Source organism: Diceros bicornis, chromosome 14 (assembly GCF_020826845.1).
Source record: "Diceros bicornis minor isolate mBicDic1 chromosome 14, mDicBic1.mat.cur, whole genome shotgun sequence".
NCBI lineage: Eukaryota > Metazoa > Chordata > Mammalia > Perissodactyla > Rhinocerotidae > Diceros > Diceros bicornis.
The window spans coordinates 22,628,492-22,643,976 of record NC_080753.1 but is presented as its reverse complement, the minus strand read 5'-3'; the positions used below and the strand labels follow the sequence as shown (position 1 = coordinate 22,643,976).

Here is a 15,485-nt window from a genome sequence, read left to right as displayed (position 1 = left end):
TGGGATCTGCAGTTCCTTCTGGGTCTGCTTCCAACTCAGATCCTAAAGCATGTGGATGGAACACACATTCAAGCTCCTGGGTGCCTGCAGTGGCCGCAAGGGTCCTTTATCTCACCTCACCCTGTCAACCTTACCTAGGGAAGGTGCCATGCATTGCACACACTGCTGGGAGTGGCGGCCAAAAGAGGGACTCACTGGCAAAACCTTCACCATGTCAAATGCTCCCACACCTGGTGCTGGTCAGAGTGCCAAAGTGACTCTGGTCCCACTCCACAAATGAGGAAAATGGAGCCCTGCTTGATAATCTGCCCAAGGTCCAAGCCATCTGCTGCATGGCAAGGTGGGCTTGGGTCTCTGGCCTGCCAGGTGAAAGCACTTCTGACCACAGCCCCGCTGAGAAGGGGCTGAGATCCATCCCTGTCCACTTAATCCCCCTGCCAATGGGGGGATGCTAAGTCACACCCAACTCCCTCTACCTTTCTTCCCAGGGTGCCATCCTCACCCTAACAAGAGTGACTCCTTGCAACCACGACATACAACTATCTACTGGGGCTTTGGGGGACAAAAAGGAGGAGGATTGGCAATAGATGTTAGCTTAGAGCCGGTCTTCCTCAGCAAAAAGAGGAGGATTAGCATGGATGTTAGCTCAGGGCTGATCTTCCTCACAAAAAAAAAAGACTGACTCCTGGCATGGCCTGGGGCAGCTTCAGAGCCAGAGGGCTCTTTTCCCCTCTCAGCCAGGAAAGCCCCCCTTCCCCTCTCAGATCCATAGTAGTCACCAAACACACACAGGCCACATATCAAACTCCTGCATTTTATTTCTCTAGAAAGCCCTGGCCCCATCTCCAGGGCTACCGGAAGGTAGAGAAGCTCTGGGTGCTGGTGCAGGAGGCATAGGGCACGCCCCGAGAGCGAATCTGCAGAGTGTGGAAGGTGAGGGGTGGGTTGGGGCCTGAGGAGCCTGGGTTCAGGGACTCGGTGTGAGGCTCCAACACTGTCACAGGGACCGCATAGGACAGCGTCTGGGGCCGGTCATCATGGCGTCTCACTGTGCCCTTGCCCAGGAGGTGCAGGATGCAGGAGAGGACATCGGTGCTACTGCAGGCAGACCCCCTGCCAAGGCTGCTGACCAAACCCCTAGGAGGACATGGGCCCTTCTCCCAAGCCTCCAGCACCTGGTGTGGAGAGGAAGGGGCAACAATAGGTCAGAGACACCCTGCTTACCCCACCTCTAGCTTCCACTCCAACCACAAGCTGCCAGGACAGGAAGCCCCAAGGACATTATGTGCACCCCACCCTCACTCCTCACACACTACAGGCTCCATAGTGAACCAGATGCTTCAAACGTGGACCCACCTCCTCCTGTGGACTGCCTCCCCACCCCAAAGCTCCTTCACCCACTGCCCACCCCTGCCTACCAGACAGACAAGCTGGTCAGTGTGCAGCCCTTCGTCTCCATGGGCCTTGAGGATTCGGACGATGAGGCAGTTCAGAAGGTTCCGTCTCTTCTCCAAGTTCTGGCCCTCTTCATCCTCAGCTTTCAGGTATGTCTGAGGTGGGATGAGCCACACATTGCCCCTCCTTGGCCTGGGCTCCTCACTGCCATCTCGAATCTTGAGCACCCCTGAAATAAGTGCTGGTCACTTGGTGGGGGGCCCATGAGGAGCTTGGCCCTGGCTCAGAACAGAGGCCCCTCTGCCCTAAGTGCCTACCTCCTGGGACGTCCTTCTGCTCGTCAAGGTCCAGGGGGCCTCTTGAAGAGGTAAGAGGCCCAATTGCCTGATTCAGCATGTCTGGAGAGAGCCCGGAGAGCGCCAGCAGACTCTCCATGGAGACTGCCTGAGAGAAGGGTAGGGAAACATTTAGGGCCTCCCCGAGGCTTAGAGCAGACAGGGTAGAGGGAAGGAGGACAGGGAGTCAAGGTGTAGGGAAGAAAGGTGAGGGACAGGTGGGAGGTAGCAGGGAGGCTCAGAGGGGCTGGGCCACCTTCAGGTCGTTGAGGTACAGCAGCAGCCACATCTGCACGGTGGACACATGCAGGGTCTGGTCCCCGAACTGCAGCTCAGCCCGGCCCAGCCACGTCCACTGCAGTCGCAACTGTGGGCCCCGCTCTAGGGCAGGGTAGCTCTGACCTGAGAAGGATCAGGGAGAACGAGGGAGACAGAGCAGGGAAAAGAGGGAGTCGGGGCTGTGAGGACACACCACTGGTGGAGCTGTGCCCCCGCCCATCTCTGCAGAGTGTGTGGCCCAGCGTTTATGGACACTTTGGTTCCTGGTCTGAGCTTCCAGAGTTTAGCCTGCTCTGTGCCTGCCTCCCAGGTAAGCCTCAGGTGTCTGGGAGCCCACCCCATGCCTAGCCCTACCCCAGGTGGCTCTGAGCAGTGCCTTCCAGGAGTCCCCCCGCCCTTTTTTTTTTTTTTTTGTGAGGAGATCAGCCCTGAGCTAACATCCGCCAATCCTCCTCTTTTTTTTTGCTGAGGAAGACGGCCCTGGGCTAACATCGGTGCCCATCTTCCTCCACTTTATATGGGACGCCGCCACAGCATGGCTTACCAAGCAGTGCGTCGGTGCACGCCCGGGATCCAAACCAGCGAACCCCGGGCCGCCGCAGAGGAGCGCGCGCACTTAACCGCTTGCGCCACCGGGCCGGCCCCCCCCCGCCCCCCCACTTTTTTTTTTTGAGGAAGATTGGCCCTGCGCTAACATCTCTTGCCGATCTCCTCTTTTTCTTTTTTCTCCCCAAAGCCCCAGCACATAGTTATGTGTCATAGTTGTAGAGTTGTAGTTCTGCTATGTGGGATGCCACCTCAGCATGGCTTGATGAGCAGTGAGTAGGTCCGCGTCCAGGATCTGGACCGGCAAACCTCGGGCTGCTGAAGTGGAATGCGCGAACTTAACTGCTACACCACCAGGCCGGCCCCACCCCAGTTTTTTAGAGTGACAAAACCATGAAGGGAGGAAGGACTGGGGCTCTCATCAAATTGGAATGTCCATGAGAGAGGAAACAATGTCTCCCCCATTAATCTGGGCGCTCCTTGAGGGCAGGGTTTGAGTCTCTTCCCCCTCCTTGGTCACTGCCCAGCCCAGGATCAGTCCCCAGTGGGGAACTTAGGTTCTGGGGACTGACCAGGAGCCAGGCACCTATCACTGAGGGAAAGCCCTTTCTGGTAGCCTCCAGTGTCTCCTGCCTCCATCCTCCCCACCACCCAGAGTCCTGGGTCTTATTTTAAGGACAGAAAAGGCAACAGTTTGGGGATCTGGTGCCTGATGGCTGCACCCCCTCCACCTCCAACCTAAGCTCCTGCCCTTTCTTCTCAAATCCACCCCATCAAGGCTCCCAACCCCGGGTTCTTTCCCAGTACCCCATTGTCTTCCCAGCCCCCCTTCCCTCTGCCCGGCTCCTCACTCTTATTATAGAAGTTGGAGTATCGGTTCAAAGTGCCCCTCAGGTAGGAGGGCAGGCAGGTTTTGGGGTTCAGTGTGTGGCAGATGGAGGCAATGGGCCAGCAGCGTGGTGACAGGACTAGCACAGACACTTCTGGCATTGCCCCTTCATAGTAGAGGTCCTCATTCTCCTCCTCCTCCTCCTCCTCCTCTGCCTTGTCTGCTGCCGCTGCCCCAGCTTCCTCTTCATTCTCCCTCTCATGCTCCTTGCCACTGGCCTCGTGACCCACCTGAAGAAGGAACACAGGGTTCCCAAAAGCCAGTGGGCCTCCCCTGTTCTGCTCTGGGCCTCTCTCCTTCCTACCCTCCCATTTGCTGATCCCTCCCTTGGCACCCACCTGTATCTTCTTCTGTGTGTCTTCCAGCTTCAGGAGTTCCTGATCGAGCCGCTGGAGCTGGTAGACATGGAACTGGCGCTGCAGCTCCTCGGAGGTGCTCAGGCTCCGCAACATCTGCTGGGGGAGGCGGTTGGGGAAGCAGGGACCGATCTGCTCCAGCACGGCCCCCTCCAGCCAGCTTGAGCCCACGCCCAGGAGACGGTCCGCCATGTAGTGCCTGCAGCACACACAGCCCAGGCCGAGCCTCAGTGTGGGCACTCGGCACGGCACGGCTTCTGGCTCCAGGACTCCAGCCTACATCGACCCCAGACTCCCAGGTCCTGTGAGCTGCCCCTCCCCAGTCATCTTGCCTCCCCCCACCTCCCACTCCCTAGGTCCACACTCACTGGTAGTAATGCTCAAAGGTGGTAGCTATCTCCAGGCCAGAGAAAATTAGGACGGTTTCTAGGCATCGTTGCAGTTGCGCCAGCATCTCCATCCCCCGGGCCCCACCAATCCGGCTGCCCTGGATCCGCTGGTCGATGTGCCGGGCAAACTGCTCACTCACCTGGGCAGTGGGAAGAGCACAGGAAAACCATGAATGAGCGACGGGAGGAGGTGTGGGGAGCAGTGAGGAGGGTCTGAGGATGTAGATATGAATGGCTAGTAGCTTCATAAATGGGTCAACACTTTTACACTTTTATGTTTTATAAAATCATTAACAGGTGTGCAAATTAATATTAACAATTAAAGGGGCGGCCCCGTGGCTTAGTGGTTAAGCACGCACGCTCCACTGCTGGTGGCCCGGGTTCGGATCCCGGGCGTGCACTGACGCACTGCTTCTCCGGCCATGCTGAGGCCGCGTCCCACATACAGCAACTATAAGGATGTGCAACTATGACATATAACTATCTACTGGGGCTTTGGGGCAAAAAAAAGGAGAAGGATTGGCAATAGATGTTAGCTCAGAGCCGGTCTTCCTCAGCAAAAAGAGGAAGATTGGCATGGATGTTAGCTCAGGGCTGATCTTCCTCACAAAAAAAAAAACAAACTTAACAACTAAGAAAAATGTTTTTTCACATTGAGCATGTCTAAAAATCAAACAGATAACAATAATTTAAAATGAGGAAATAGGGCCGGCCCCGTGGCTTAGCGGTTAAGTGCGCGCGCTCCACTACTGGCGGCCCAGGTTCGGATCCCGGGCGCGCACCGACGCACCGCTTCTCTGGCCATGCTGAGGCCGCGTCCCACGTACAGCAACTAGAAGGATGTGCAACTGTGATATACACCTATCTACTGGGGCTATTGGGGAAAAAAAGGAGGAGGATTGGCAGTGGATGTTAGCTCAGAGCAGGTCTTCCTCAGCAAAAAAAAAAAAAAAAAAAAAAAGAGGATTAGCATGAATGTTAGCTCTGGGCTGATCTTCCTCACACACCCAAAAAAAATAAAATAAAATGAGGAAATAAGTGCACAAAGATGGTCCCACTGTGGTGTTACTGATCAAACAGCACAACTGGAAGCAACTCAAGCAGCCACTGCTCCATGTTCCTGCTATACAGCTCTTTGTTACCAGGGTGCTTATCACATTTTAGTTTATCATTTGCTAAAGTGTGTGTCTGCCCTAGAAGACTATAAAGTTTGAGGGGAGGGACTTCGTCTATCCCAGTTCTTACCACAGTGCCTCACACATTTTAAGTGCTTATTGAATATTTATGGAATAAATGGGAATGGTGGAGTAAGTTATAGTACATCCGTTAGATGGAATTTATGCAAATATAAAAAATGAAGACAAATAGCAACAGTGAACAAGGCTATTAACATAACTAACGGTCAAAAGAAAACAGGATGAAGCATTTTAGCTACTTATTTTCGATAACAGGGTTATATATAAATATGCATTCCTTGGTGAACGGGAATGGAAGAGTGGGGCATTTTGAGAAGGTGGGGAAGGGAGAGGCCCAGGGGGCAGGCAAGGTGGAGAGGCTTACGTGTGCAGCTTTGAGAAAAGGCAGCTTCAGCAAGGCGCCAGCACAGCCGTTCTGCAGCGCCAGCAGGAAGGCTGCCCTGGGCCCAAACAACTCGGAGCTCGACTTCTGCAGATTATTAAAGTGTTCACAGTAGCGTGGCACAAAGTCATCATCCTGCCAGTGTGAGGTCAGAAAATTGTTCACCTGGAGGGAAGTGGTAGCAGCATGAAGAGGCAAGCCAACTCACCACCGTTATAGTTCCACCCTCCCTTCCCCGCACCTGCTCCTGCCCACCTGCTCCTCCACCACGGCCCCCCAGCACCGGGTCAGGTTTCTCATGATGCTGCTGGGAAGCCCCCGGGTAGCCAGGGAACTCCAGTCGTGGCTTCTGTTTCTGCCCTCTGTGGAAACAGAGGAAGGAGCAGAGGCAAGGTGGGGGCAGTCCCTCAGCTCCTGGGTCCCCATTCAAGGGTGAGCCCTGGGGCCTTTCCTGACATGCTGCCACCCAAAATGATGCTCCTTGGTGGAGGTGACACAAACCTGGAAGATGAATAGGCTGAGCACGTAGGGAGGGAAAGAGTGAGGAGGGACAGAAGCCTACAGCATGCGAGTAGGGGGCACAGAGAAATGCCCCTAACTGACCTCCTGCATGAGTCCCCAGTACTTACTGGGCCGAGGAGTGGCTACCACTGGAGCGGGTGCCTCGCAGGGCTCCACGTGCACCAGCAGGTGGGTGAGGCGGCGCACCCGTGAGGAGAAAGCTGCTGCGCGGCTCTGGGGGTTGTGGGCAGCCTCCCGACACTCCAGGTACTGGTCTAGCAGCCAGCCCAAGGGGCTGACGCCATCCTCATCTAGAGGTTGGGAAAAACAAGCAAGGCAGGGCGTGTCTCCAGGACACTGGGAGAGGCTGGGCTGGATGGGAGCGCAGAGAAGAGCAGCTGGATGGATGATACGGGAAAGGAGGTGGCAAGGCCCCTCCTCACCTTGTGGTGTCAGCTGGCACCTAGGAGACACGGGAAAGCACCGGGGCACCAAAGGAATACAGTACCAAAAGGGCCAAGAGCGCAACCCTCAGGGCAGAGCAAGAAGGGGCTGGTTAGCGGTGCGCAGCAATGCGATGGTAAAGAGGGCCAGGGGTCGAGCTGGTTACCGGGGGAGGTGATGTTCTGCACCAGCGGGCTGACCAGGGCCTCCCAGCAGGTCTTGCCCAGAGCTTGAGCGGCCTCGTTGTCAGGGAGGAAGCGATCAGCAAAATTCTGCTCATGGCGCAGAGCCCCATGGAGTCTGGGGATGAGGATCAGGGAGGAAGGTGTCAGGGGCTTGAGGCTTAAGTTACCCCAGTGTCCACCCAGTCTGAGGTTGCTGGCTAACCAGAAGCAACCAGACCAAATCCCTGCTCGGGACTTCACAACTCCCCTAGGTTAACTGCACATCCCATTGCCAGCCCATCAGAGAAACCTCTTTACCCTTTCTTTCCCTCTTCAAACTGCAAAACACTCCAGGCCCTCCCCCAAGCATGTTAACCTTCCATCTTATGCCCTCCACAGGACCCTGCCCAGCGGCCATCTGTAATACTCTTCCCTTTCACACACACACAGGCACACACACATGCTCGCACATACCTAGAACTCAGGTGCAGCAGGCTCCTGCGGTCCTCTGCTATGTCCTGGCTCCAGGCCTGTGCCCGAACCATGTAGAAGAGGCGTGTGTGACGACACAGCTGCTCCCGGAACACTGGCCAGAACGTGGGCTTGGGGCCCAGGACCTCCAACCCTCGAATGCGTGTGTCGATGCCACCCTGCAATACCCACAAGCCTGTTTTCACCTGCCCCACATCCTCCTCAGGATGGGCTGGGGTCAGCCACACCCTCAGGCCTCACTCCTGGAGCTGCTTGTGACCCTGGCTGGAGCTCTGGCCCAAGATCTGCAATAGTGCAGGGCCCAGAGCCCTGTGCCTGTGGCCATACCCCACACTCCTGCCCTACCTGCTGGCAGCGCTTTATGCGGATCTGGATGATGGGCCAGAAGCGGTTCAGGTTCTCCAAGAGGATCACCCGGCTGGCAGAGGGCATCACGTTGACCTGGCGGGGGCAGAGAGGGCTGTCACCTCCACGTGTGTGGATGGGAATGCTGAGAGTAGAGCGCCCAAGTCTGCTCCTGTCCCCTCGCTGTGTCCCTCCCTTCCCTCATCCCTGGGATGTGTGGGGTCCTTATGTCACCCTCACTGCTCAGGGCCTGATGCTGTCAGAGGCACAGGGATAAAGGACTCTACTTTCTATGGTGCTCAAAACAGGGAGGAATATAGGAGGTTAGGAGTCTGGGCAGGAGGGCAGATCCTGTGAGGGGTGGTCTAATGGTACAGGGGTCCCTACCGAGTTGAGTTCTGTGTTCAGAGAGCTGGTGCTGTCACCCCCGAACACTACCACCCTGGCTGGCATGTAGCTCGAGTCCTCGCCAGCCACCAGCAGAGTCAGCTGCCTGGGAGTGGGGAAGAGGAATCAATCAGAACCAGAACCAGTCATGTCCTTGCAGACAGAACGGGGCGGACTCTCTGGTCACGTTCAGGGGGGAGGTGCTTCCCCAAACAGAGAGAAGTCACGAGAAAGTGTTGGTGTGTGGCTAAGCATAGGCATGGAGAGTGTTACCTGATGAGGACACCCTGGTGCATGTGCAAGGTGATGTAGTGGGAGCCGGTGCTGCCGTTGGACTCCCAGTAGGTCTTGGGGTTGCGGTCCGTCAGCTTGCTGGCCCGGTGCGGGTTGGAGGACACCTCCACCTTCTCCCAGCACTTCTCCTCCTTCACTTCCACACTGGAGCCTGGGGGCAAGTGGGAAGGGGCAGAGGTCACAGCCTGGTAGGTGGGAAGGAAACAGACATAGGTGTGGGGACATGGTGTAACGTGGGGACAGGCACGAACCCTGGCAGAGATGCCTGAGGAACACGTCAAAGAAGGGGATGTTGATGGGCCGGTGGGTGCGTCTGTGGTCCTCGATCTGGCCCAGCACCATCTGCAGCCAGAACATCAGAGAAGAGGGGCACAGGGAGGGGGGAAGAACACAGAGAAACACACGGAAACACGAATGGAGAAAAGACCCAGCAGCAATGGGACTTCCTCCATGACACTGGCAGAGCAGGACCAGATGGAGAAGAGGGGTGGAAAACAGATGCCCCAGGTCTACTAGACTCACCTGCCTTTCAGGAACACACCCCCTTCCCCGGCTGCTGCTCCAATGTCATATTCTCACCCAGCTGTGAACCCATAAGCTTCCCCCTGCCCTTCCTCCTGACCTGGATACAGCCTCCCAGGATGTTGGTGGTGAGTTTCCGGTAGAGGTGGGCATGCTTCTCACACTTGAACACCATGTCCCGCAGCTCCTGAGCCAGCTCCAGCTTTCCCAGATGCTTTTCCAGGGCCTTGGAGATAGCATCGCGGGCTCCCAGCTGATTGAGGACCACAGCATAGTCCCTGCTCACTGAGGCCAGGTGGTGCAGGAAGAAGATCAGTTCCTGAAGCAACTGGGATGGGACGGGGGAGGTGAATAAAGGGGACAAGGCATGGACCACAGGGCATCTTCAGCAGTATTTACTGTACACCCACTGTGTGCTGGGGGCTTGGGCTACTGAGGTGAACAAGACAGAGTGAGGAAGTAAAAAGACAGCAATGGAGGAGACACGAAGGCTGGGTGGAGTCAGAGAACCAAAGACAAACTGAAATGGACATGCCCTGCCACCCTGAGGTTCTCGACTATGGATTATGCTGGCAGCAGATGCAGAGAGCATCCCAGGTTGTTTCCTTTCAGGACCAGCTGTCCCAAGAACCAGCTGTGGGGCTGCATCTTGAGATGCTCACACCCCAAGTACAGATACCTGATGGCAGGGAGGGGGCCGACAGGGACCAGATGTGTGTGTGGACACCCAGTGAGTCCACTGCAGAAACTAAAGTCTGAGTAACGGCCAAAGGTGTGTACTGCAGACACCCACTGCCACTACGACCCTAGTTCTCTGATCCCTTCCCAAGCCTTCCGTGCCCCAGTCCTCTCTGTGGCAGGGGACTCTAGAATGTGATGGTCCCCTCTGCCTCGTTCATCCCCCTTGTCCCCAAAGGCCCAGCCAAACAGGAGCCATTGAGGCTCTTAACATAATACAGACATAACCTTTTGTGTAAAAAAGGAGACAGCAAATAAGATCATGCATTGTGTTTGTTTAGAAACACAAGAAGGATATGTAAATTAACACAAGTGGTTACCAACATGGGTGTGTGGGGGCACTGGGAGAACAGGGGTTCAGGTGGGAGTGAGGATTCTCAGTGTATACCTTGTTAGATCATTTTTATTTGTGAACTGTGTGAATGTATTACTTATTTAAAAAAAATAAAGTTCAATTTTAAAAACAAAACCCAAACCAAGTGCACAAAGGCTCCACTGTGCCCTCCAGAGCCTCGCCTGGGGTCTGCCTCGGCACAGGCTGCCTCACGTCCTTGCCCTCTCAGCATCTCCCCTGAGTGGGGCAGGGTACCTCTCGGTCAGTGTCTGGGGACCGCAGGCAGGCCATGCAGGCGTCCATGGCCTCGTGCCAGGGGAGCAGCAGCGCCTCGGGGAAGTCCACCAGCTGCGTGAGGATTCTGGGGAGCAGGGCGCAGGAGGAGAGAGATGTGCAGCCAGCCTCAGAGACCTTTGTCCAACCCCGCCTCTCACCATCCCCTCACCTCAGAACGGTCAGGTGCAGGGCCTTGTTGGCTGCCGGAGTGTCAAGGCTCCGCATCAGCATGAGGAACGGCTGGGGCTGTCTCTGCAGCTGCAGCAGGAATGGCTTGACCTCACTCTCCCGGGTCCCCTCTGAGCTGAGTGCTCGCTCCAGATCCAGGAAGATTTTCCCAGCTGGACCATAACCCTCCGCCAGACGCTGCAGGGGAGTGTTGGGGCACTGAGTTGGGGGTTCTTTTGCTACAGGAAGGAGAAGTCACAAGAGTTGGCCATTGTTAGTGATGCAAAGGACCAGAAAAGGACAGATTCTTAACTCTCAATCTTGTTTCCTAATTTCTCCTAAAAAATGGTTTTGATTTTTTTTGTCCCTCTAAAAGTTAGGTTTTGGGATCTCAAAACATCTCTTAGTGTACTTATAAGGAGTTTCACAACAAACGTTATATTCTTAAAATAGCAAAGGAGCTTCCTGTCAGCAAACAGCAGAGCATTTCCCTATATCTAAAAGCATGCAATAATTTGTTTTTCTCTACAACAGAAAAACTGAAATGTGGAAGCTTTTAAGGCTTCAAATCTCTTGCCATTTTTTAACTTTACACCCTCCTTCATTCTTTGGGGGGAGCACAATGTCTGCTCCATTCATTGCTTATCTTTAAGTTTCAGATTCTTCCCATGGTGCCATCTCTTCCAGACAGCATTGCGCAAAAATCAGCACAGACATCTCTCCTGGGCTAATGCCCTCCTAGAAGCCAGTCTGCAGAGCTGCTGTGTCTGTTTGGCACCCCACCTTCCACTCTGGCTGCATCTGCTGACTCCTGAGGCTGGGCCTGGGCTTCCAGCAGGGATGCGTAAGCCGGCTGCCCTGCCAGGGCCTCGGGCCCATATTTCCTGTAGACTCGGCAGTTGAGCAGGTCCCTGAGAGCGCTGTCATCGAGTCGCTGTGGCAGAGCCAGCAGCAAGTCTTGGGCCAACTCCATGGGCACGGCCAGCTCAGCCAGGATCTCGTCATCCAGAATCTGTCATTGGGGAGAAGCTCTCACTACAGGCAGCCCTGCCAGCAGAGGTTCCAGGGGCACTTGGTAGAGGTAGGGATCTCTGCATAAGCCTTCTCCACCCTGAACCTCTCACGGCTGGCAGCTGGCTCCTCCAAAACAGCTCGCCAACACTTCTGAACATTCTACACTCCTCCTCTGCAGCCCCTTACACTATTGACCTCCACTCCCCTCCTGAGCCTTCCAAATGCTCTATCACAGTCCAGCCCTTGCAGTGGAGCCCCCCCAGCTTCTGTGTGTCCCTAGGCCGCCTCTACCTCCCCATCCAGGTTCTCCTGGAGGATCTGGAGAACCTCCTGATGGTCAGGTCCATCCAGCTTCTTGATGAAAAAGAGGAGCTCCCACCACTCGGCCTGGGTCAGGTGTTCGCTCTCCTCGGTGTCCTCGTCCTCAGGCAACACGCAGGGCACGGTATAGAGCTCTGTCATGGGCTTCCACCGCCAGGAGGGCAGGGCTGTGGAAATGGTCGTAGTGCACAGGGATGTCACTGCCTACCCTGCCGGACCACTGCTCCTGTGCTCAGAGCTGACCCCTGCTTCCTCTCTGGGCTTACCTACACCCAAGGCTCCACTGAACACTGCCCCCTGGTACTCATCAGCCTTGACCACATTCTCAATGTCTTCCTCAAAGCCCAGAATCTCCAGCATGTGCCAGTGTACCCAATAGGTGCGGCCCGTCGACTCCCACAACACCTAGAGGATATAGGAAAAAAGAGGGAAGGGGAAGAGAGGGCTCACTTACTGACTGGCTGTGGCCCAAGAGTGAGGACATACAGCCCTCAGGGTGACCACCTGGCCAGGCTTGGAAATACCTACAAATAGCAAAACACTGCCATATGGAAAACACAACACACACACAAAAGACGCCTTCCCCAACTGGGGTTGGCCTTTGCCTCTCCTCTCACCCTATCCTTGATGGCTTAGGCCCCTATACTTTCTCCTGGCCTCAACCACCCTGTTTCCCTGACTCTGACCTTTGGGAAAGTCTTGCTGTATCAGTTTCTTCCTAGGAGAGTCTTCCTCACCTCATAGCCTCCTAAACCCAGATTTTCTCAGCCCTCCAAGTGGCCCCCCGCAACTGCCGACCCCCATTTTACCATCCCAATCTTACTGAGAGTTTTCTCCCTGGGTGGCCTGCCAGAGCCCCCTGCATGAAGCCCCAGCTATGCCCCACACAAGAGAGATCCCTAGCAGTGTCCCACCATCCTGCGCTGGCTCACCTGCACAGGGGGCACGCCGCTGTTGCTCTGACGGAACTCGCCCTCGTCCCCAGCACTGATCTCCTCGTAATCATCCAGCATCCGCACGCGCATCCCTGGCTGCAGTGTATCCCGCACGTACAGGGCATAGGTATTGCCACTTGCGAACTCAGAGCGAGGGCGAAACCGCCTCGACCTCCTGAGGGAGGCCTGGGCGGGTGGCAGCCCTGGGCCCGCATCTGCCAGCTGGGGCTGGAAGATGGAACAGGAAGACCGTGCCAAGGGCCCCTGTCTGCTTGAGGCCCAGTCCCAGCGCATGGCCTGCACCAGCTCTGAGATCAGGGTGCCCATGGCCATGCTGAACTCCAGCTCCAGCCGACCCCTCTCCCCACTCAACTCCTCGGGAGCAGAGTTGTTCTGGGCTCCTGGTTCTGCAGCACTGTCATTCAGCTTATCCAGGAGGAAGGTGACATGCAAATAGCGCTTCACCAGGGAGAAGAGCAGCCTTCCTGGGACCTGTAGGACGCAATCTTTGTCCACCTATGTGGACTATGTCCACCTTGTCCCAGCTTCAGCCCCTCTCTCCACACCGTCCTCTACGGACAGGTGCAAAGGCTTGGTCCCTAGATCTTGTTCATAGCTTCCCCACAACGCCCCCCACAGAATACCTGCGGCAGTTGAACACCCTCAAAAGACATGGGGTGTTCAGAGAGTGTGGCCTGTGCAAACAGAGCCAGCAGAGCACAGCGGCTGTCAAAATCCAGGTGTTTCTCAATGGCCTCTTGTTGGCTCAGTGATAGAAGGATCTGGGTCCGAGTCCCTGAAACCCACACCCCAATCAGTAACAGCTCCCTAACCCCACCCTTTCCAGGCATCTCTTCTAGACCCTCTACTCTCAGTCCAATCTTTTTGCCACTACACACAAGGAACGATACGATTTGCTTCAAAAGCCAAAACTTGCTATCTTTTTCACATCTACCTATCTCCTACAATAGGCTAACAGTCTAAACTCTGAACTCTTCCTTTGCATAGAAAGCCAACTAATATGAAGTTCTTGAGGACTCAGTCTTTCCTCTTTCTGCAGAGATGCCTGCACCCACCTTCCCAACTTCTGTTTTTCCAACTCTAAGAGAAGGGCAACAGAATTGTTTACGTACTGATGAAGTCAGAGGTTCCTGCACTGTGTCCTGTGAGGCCCTGAGCCGACCCAGCCCCTCTCCTGCTCCCTCTTCCCCCCAACACTGCTCCTCACCAGCATCATGGGAGGCCAGAGCTTGTATCATCCGGCCCGCGCTCCAGCGAATCTGATAATCAGGACTACTCAACATGTGCATGAGCAAGTCCAGGACCCTTGGGTCTTTGAACACCCCAGTGAGGGGCTCGATGCTGGCGTAGGCACTGAGCACGTGGACAGTGTGAAGCAGAGGAGCAGGAGGGATGGTGCCCACACACTCCTCCAGCTGCCGAAGCGCCCTCTGAATCAGAGACTTCACATCAGTTTCCATCTCCCCCAGCACAGATTTGTCCAGGGCCCCAGACTCCCCTGTGGTCTCCTGGGAGGGCCCGATGACCTGGCCGTCCTCGCCCAGCATCTTGTGGCAGTTGGCATAGATCTCGTCGTTGGACATCCATAGCAGGATGTGCTCAGCCTTGCAATCCACTTGGCTAGAGCCCCCTTCCCCATCATCTCCACGCCTGAGGATGAGCCAGCGGATCTGGTACTCAGGATGCCCATCGTGGCCCACCCGCTGGCGGATCAGCTCGTCAGGATAGGCGTGCAAGCCAGGCCCCAGGGGCACTCTGAATTCCCTGTAGCGGAGCTCCCCCACCATCTTGGCACCTGGGACACACAAGAAAAAGAGAACAGGCAAGCTAGAGTGAGAGGGGAGGTCAGAAAACCAAGGACATCCAGAAGTTGGGGAAACAAATGTGGGAACAGTTGTCAGGCTGGGTGGGGTAAAGCAGGGCCCAGGAGTTGCCTGATGCAGGCTGGGTGGAGCCAGGCCTAAGCAGAGGAACACTGTGGTGTTTGTTCTGAGAGAACACAAAATTTGGGAGCTAAAAGGAGGGTCCAAGGCCCTGCAGCCTGGAGAGGGTTGGTTTGGAGCAGTGGGAAGGGGACCGTGGGGACAGGGCAGCCTTGGAGTTACAAGTCCCAAGGCCCTGGGACAGGCTGCAGCAGCCTTGGGAAGGCGCTATGCAAAGCCCAGAGGAGGGTGTGTTTGGGGGGCGTTGGGGAGAGAGACCCTGAGTGTGTATGGGAAGAGGGGCTAGCTCTAACGGTTGAAGCACAAGAGCGTGAGTCGCAGAGACAAGAGACCCATAGTATTGGTGGTGCAGTGGGGGCGCAAGGCGCGATGGGCCGGGAGGAGGGGTCGGTGGGCTGCAAGCGCTGATGACTGGAGGCACTGGAGAGCAAGGCTGGGGGGGTGACGCGAGGACCGGAACAGGGGGCACAGCAGACACGGTGGGTGACGGGCGCGAAGCTTGGTGGCCCGGGTCGAAGGCCCGAGAAGCCAGGGGCGCGCGGCAAGGTGCGGGGGAGGGGGCTAGGCCGGATAAACGGGAATCCCGAGGTACGATGGAAGGGGGAGACGCGAGGTCCGGTGAGCGCGAGGCTCGCTGGGCGAATGGGCGGAGGATAACCCAGGGTAGGGGCAGGGGCCGCGGCGGGGCTTTGGCCACCTCAGAAGTCGATGGGGGTCCTGGCGCGAGGCCTGTCCTTCGCAGAGCTAGGGACGCGGCGCAGACGATGGCGGCGACGCTGGCAGAGATTTGGGCCCCGCCTGGGCCCCCTGAGGGGGTCG

The 15,485-nt window shown here is 56.2% G+C and overlaps 1 protein-coding gene across 1 annotated transcript; it reads right to left on the bottom strand.

Moving 5' to 3' along the window:
- Window positions 1–794: 794 nt before the first annotated feature.
- Window positions 795–15,458, bottom strand: CUL7 (cullin 7). The gene is made up of 26 exons (XM_058554339.1): window positions 15,364–15,458; window positions 13,931–14,518; window positions 13,347–13,498; window positions 12,700–13,194; window positions 12,034–12,172; window positions 11,738–11,934; window positions 11,216–11,444; window positions 10,434–10,671; window positions 10,244–10,349; window positions 9,017–9,244; window positions 8,646–8,736; window positions 8,374–8,545; window positions 8,101–8,206; window positions 7,714–7,809; window positions 7,351–7,526; window positions 6,879–7,012; window positions 6,397–6,579; window positions 6,023–6,129; window positions 5,750–5,932; window positions 4,169–4,329; window positions 3,783–3,999; window positions 3,407–3,674; window positions 1,987–2,132; window positions 1,713–1,839; window positions 1,419–1,624; window positions 795–1,175 (listed from the first exon to the last, which is right to left on the bottom strand). Exons 2-26 carry the CDS (start codon window positions 14,508–14,510, stop codon window positions 852–854), a joined length of 5,061 nt encoding a protein of 1,686 aa, XP_058410322.1. The 5' UTR covers window positions 14,511–14,518; window positions 15,364–15,458; the 3' UTR covers window positions 795–851.
- Between the last annotated feature and the right edge of the window lie 27 nt (window positions 15,459–15,485).

Bases quoted from the DNA above. Each gene is read 5' to 3' on its own strand.
- CUL7 (XM_058554339.1), bottom strand. From the start codon at position 14,510: ATGGTGGGGGAGCTCCGCTACAGGGAATTCAGAGTGCCCCTGGGGCCT. The intron at 9,245-10,243 runs GTACCCTGCCCC...GTCCCATCCCAG, and splicing joins CCCCAGACACTGACCGAGAG to TTGCTTCAGGAACTGATCTT. The intron at 7,527-7,713 runs GTAGGGCAGGAG...TGGGTATTGCAG, and splicing joins GCATAAAGCGCTGCCAGCAG to GGTGGCATCGACACACGCAT.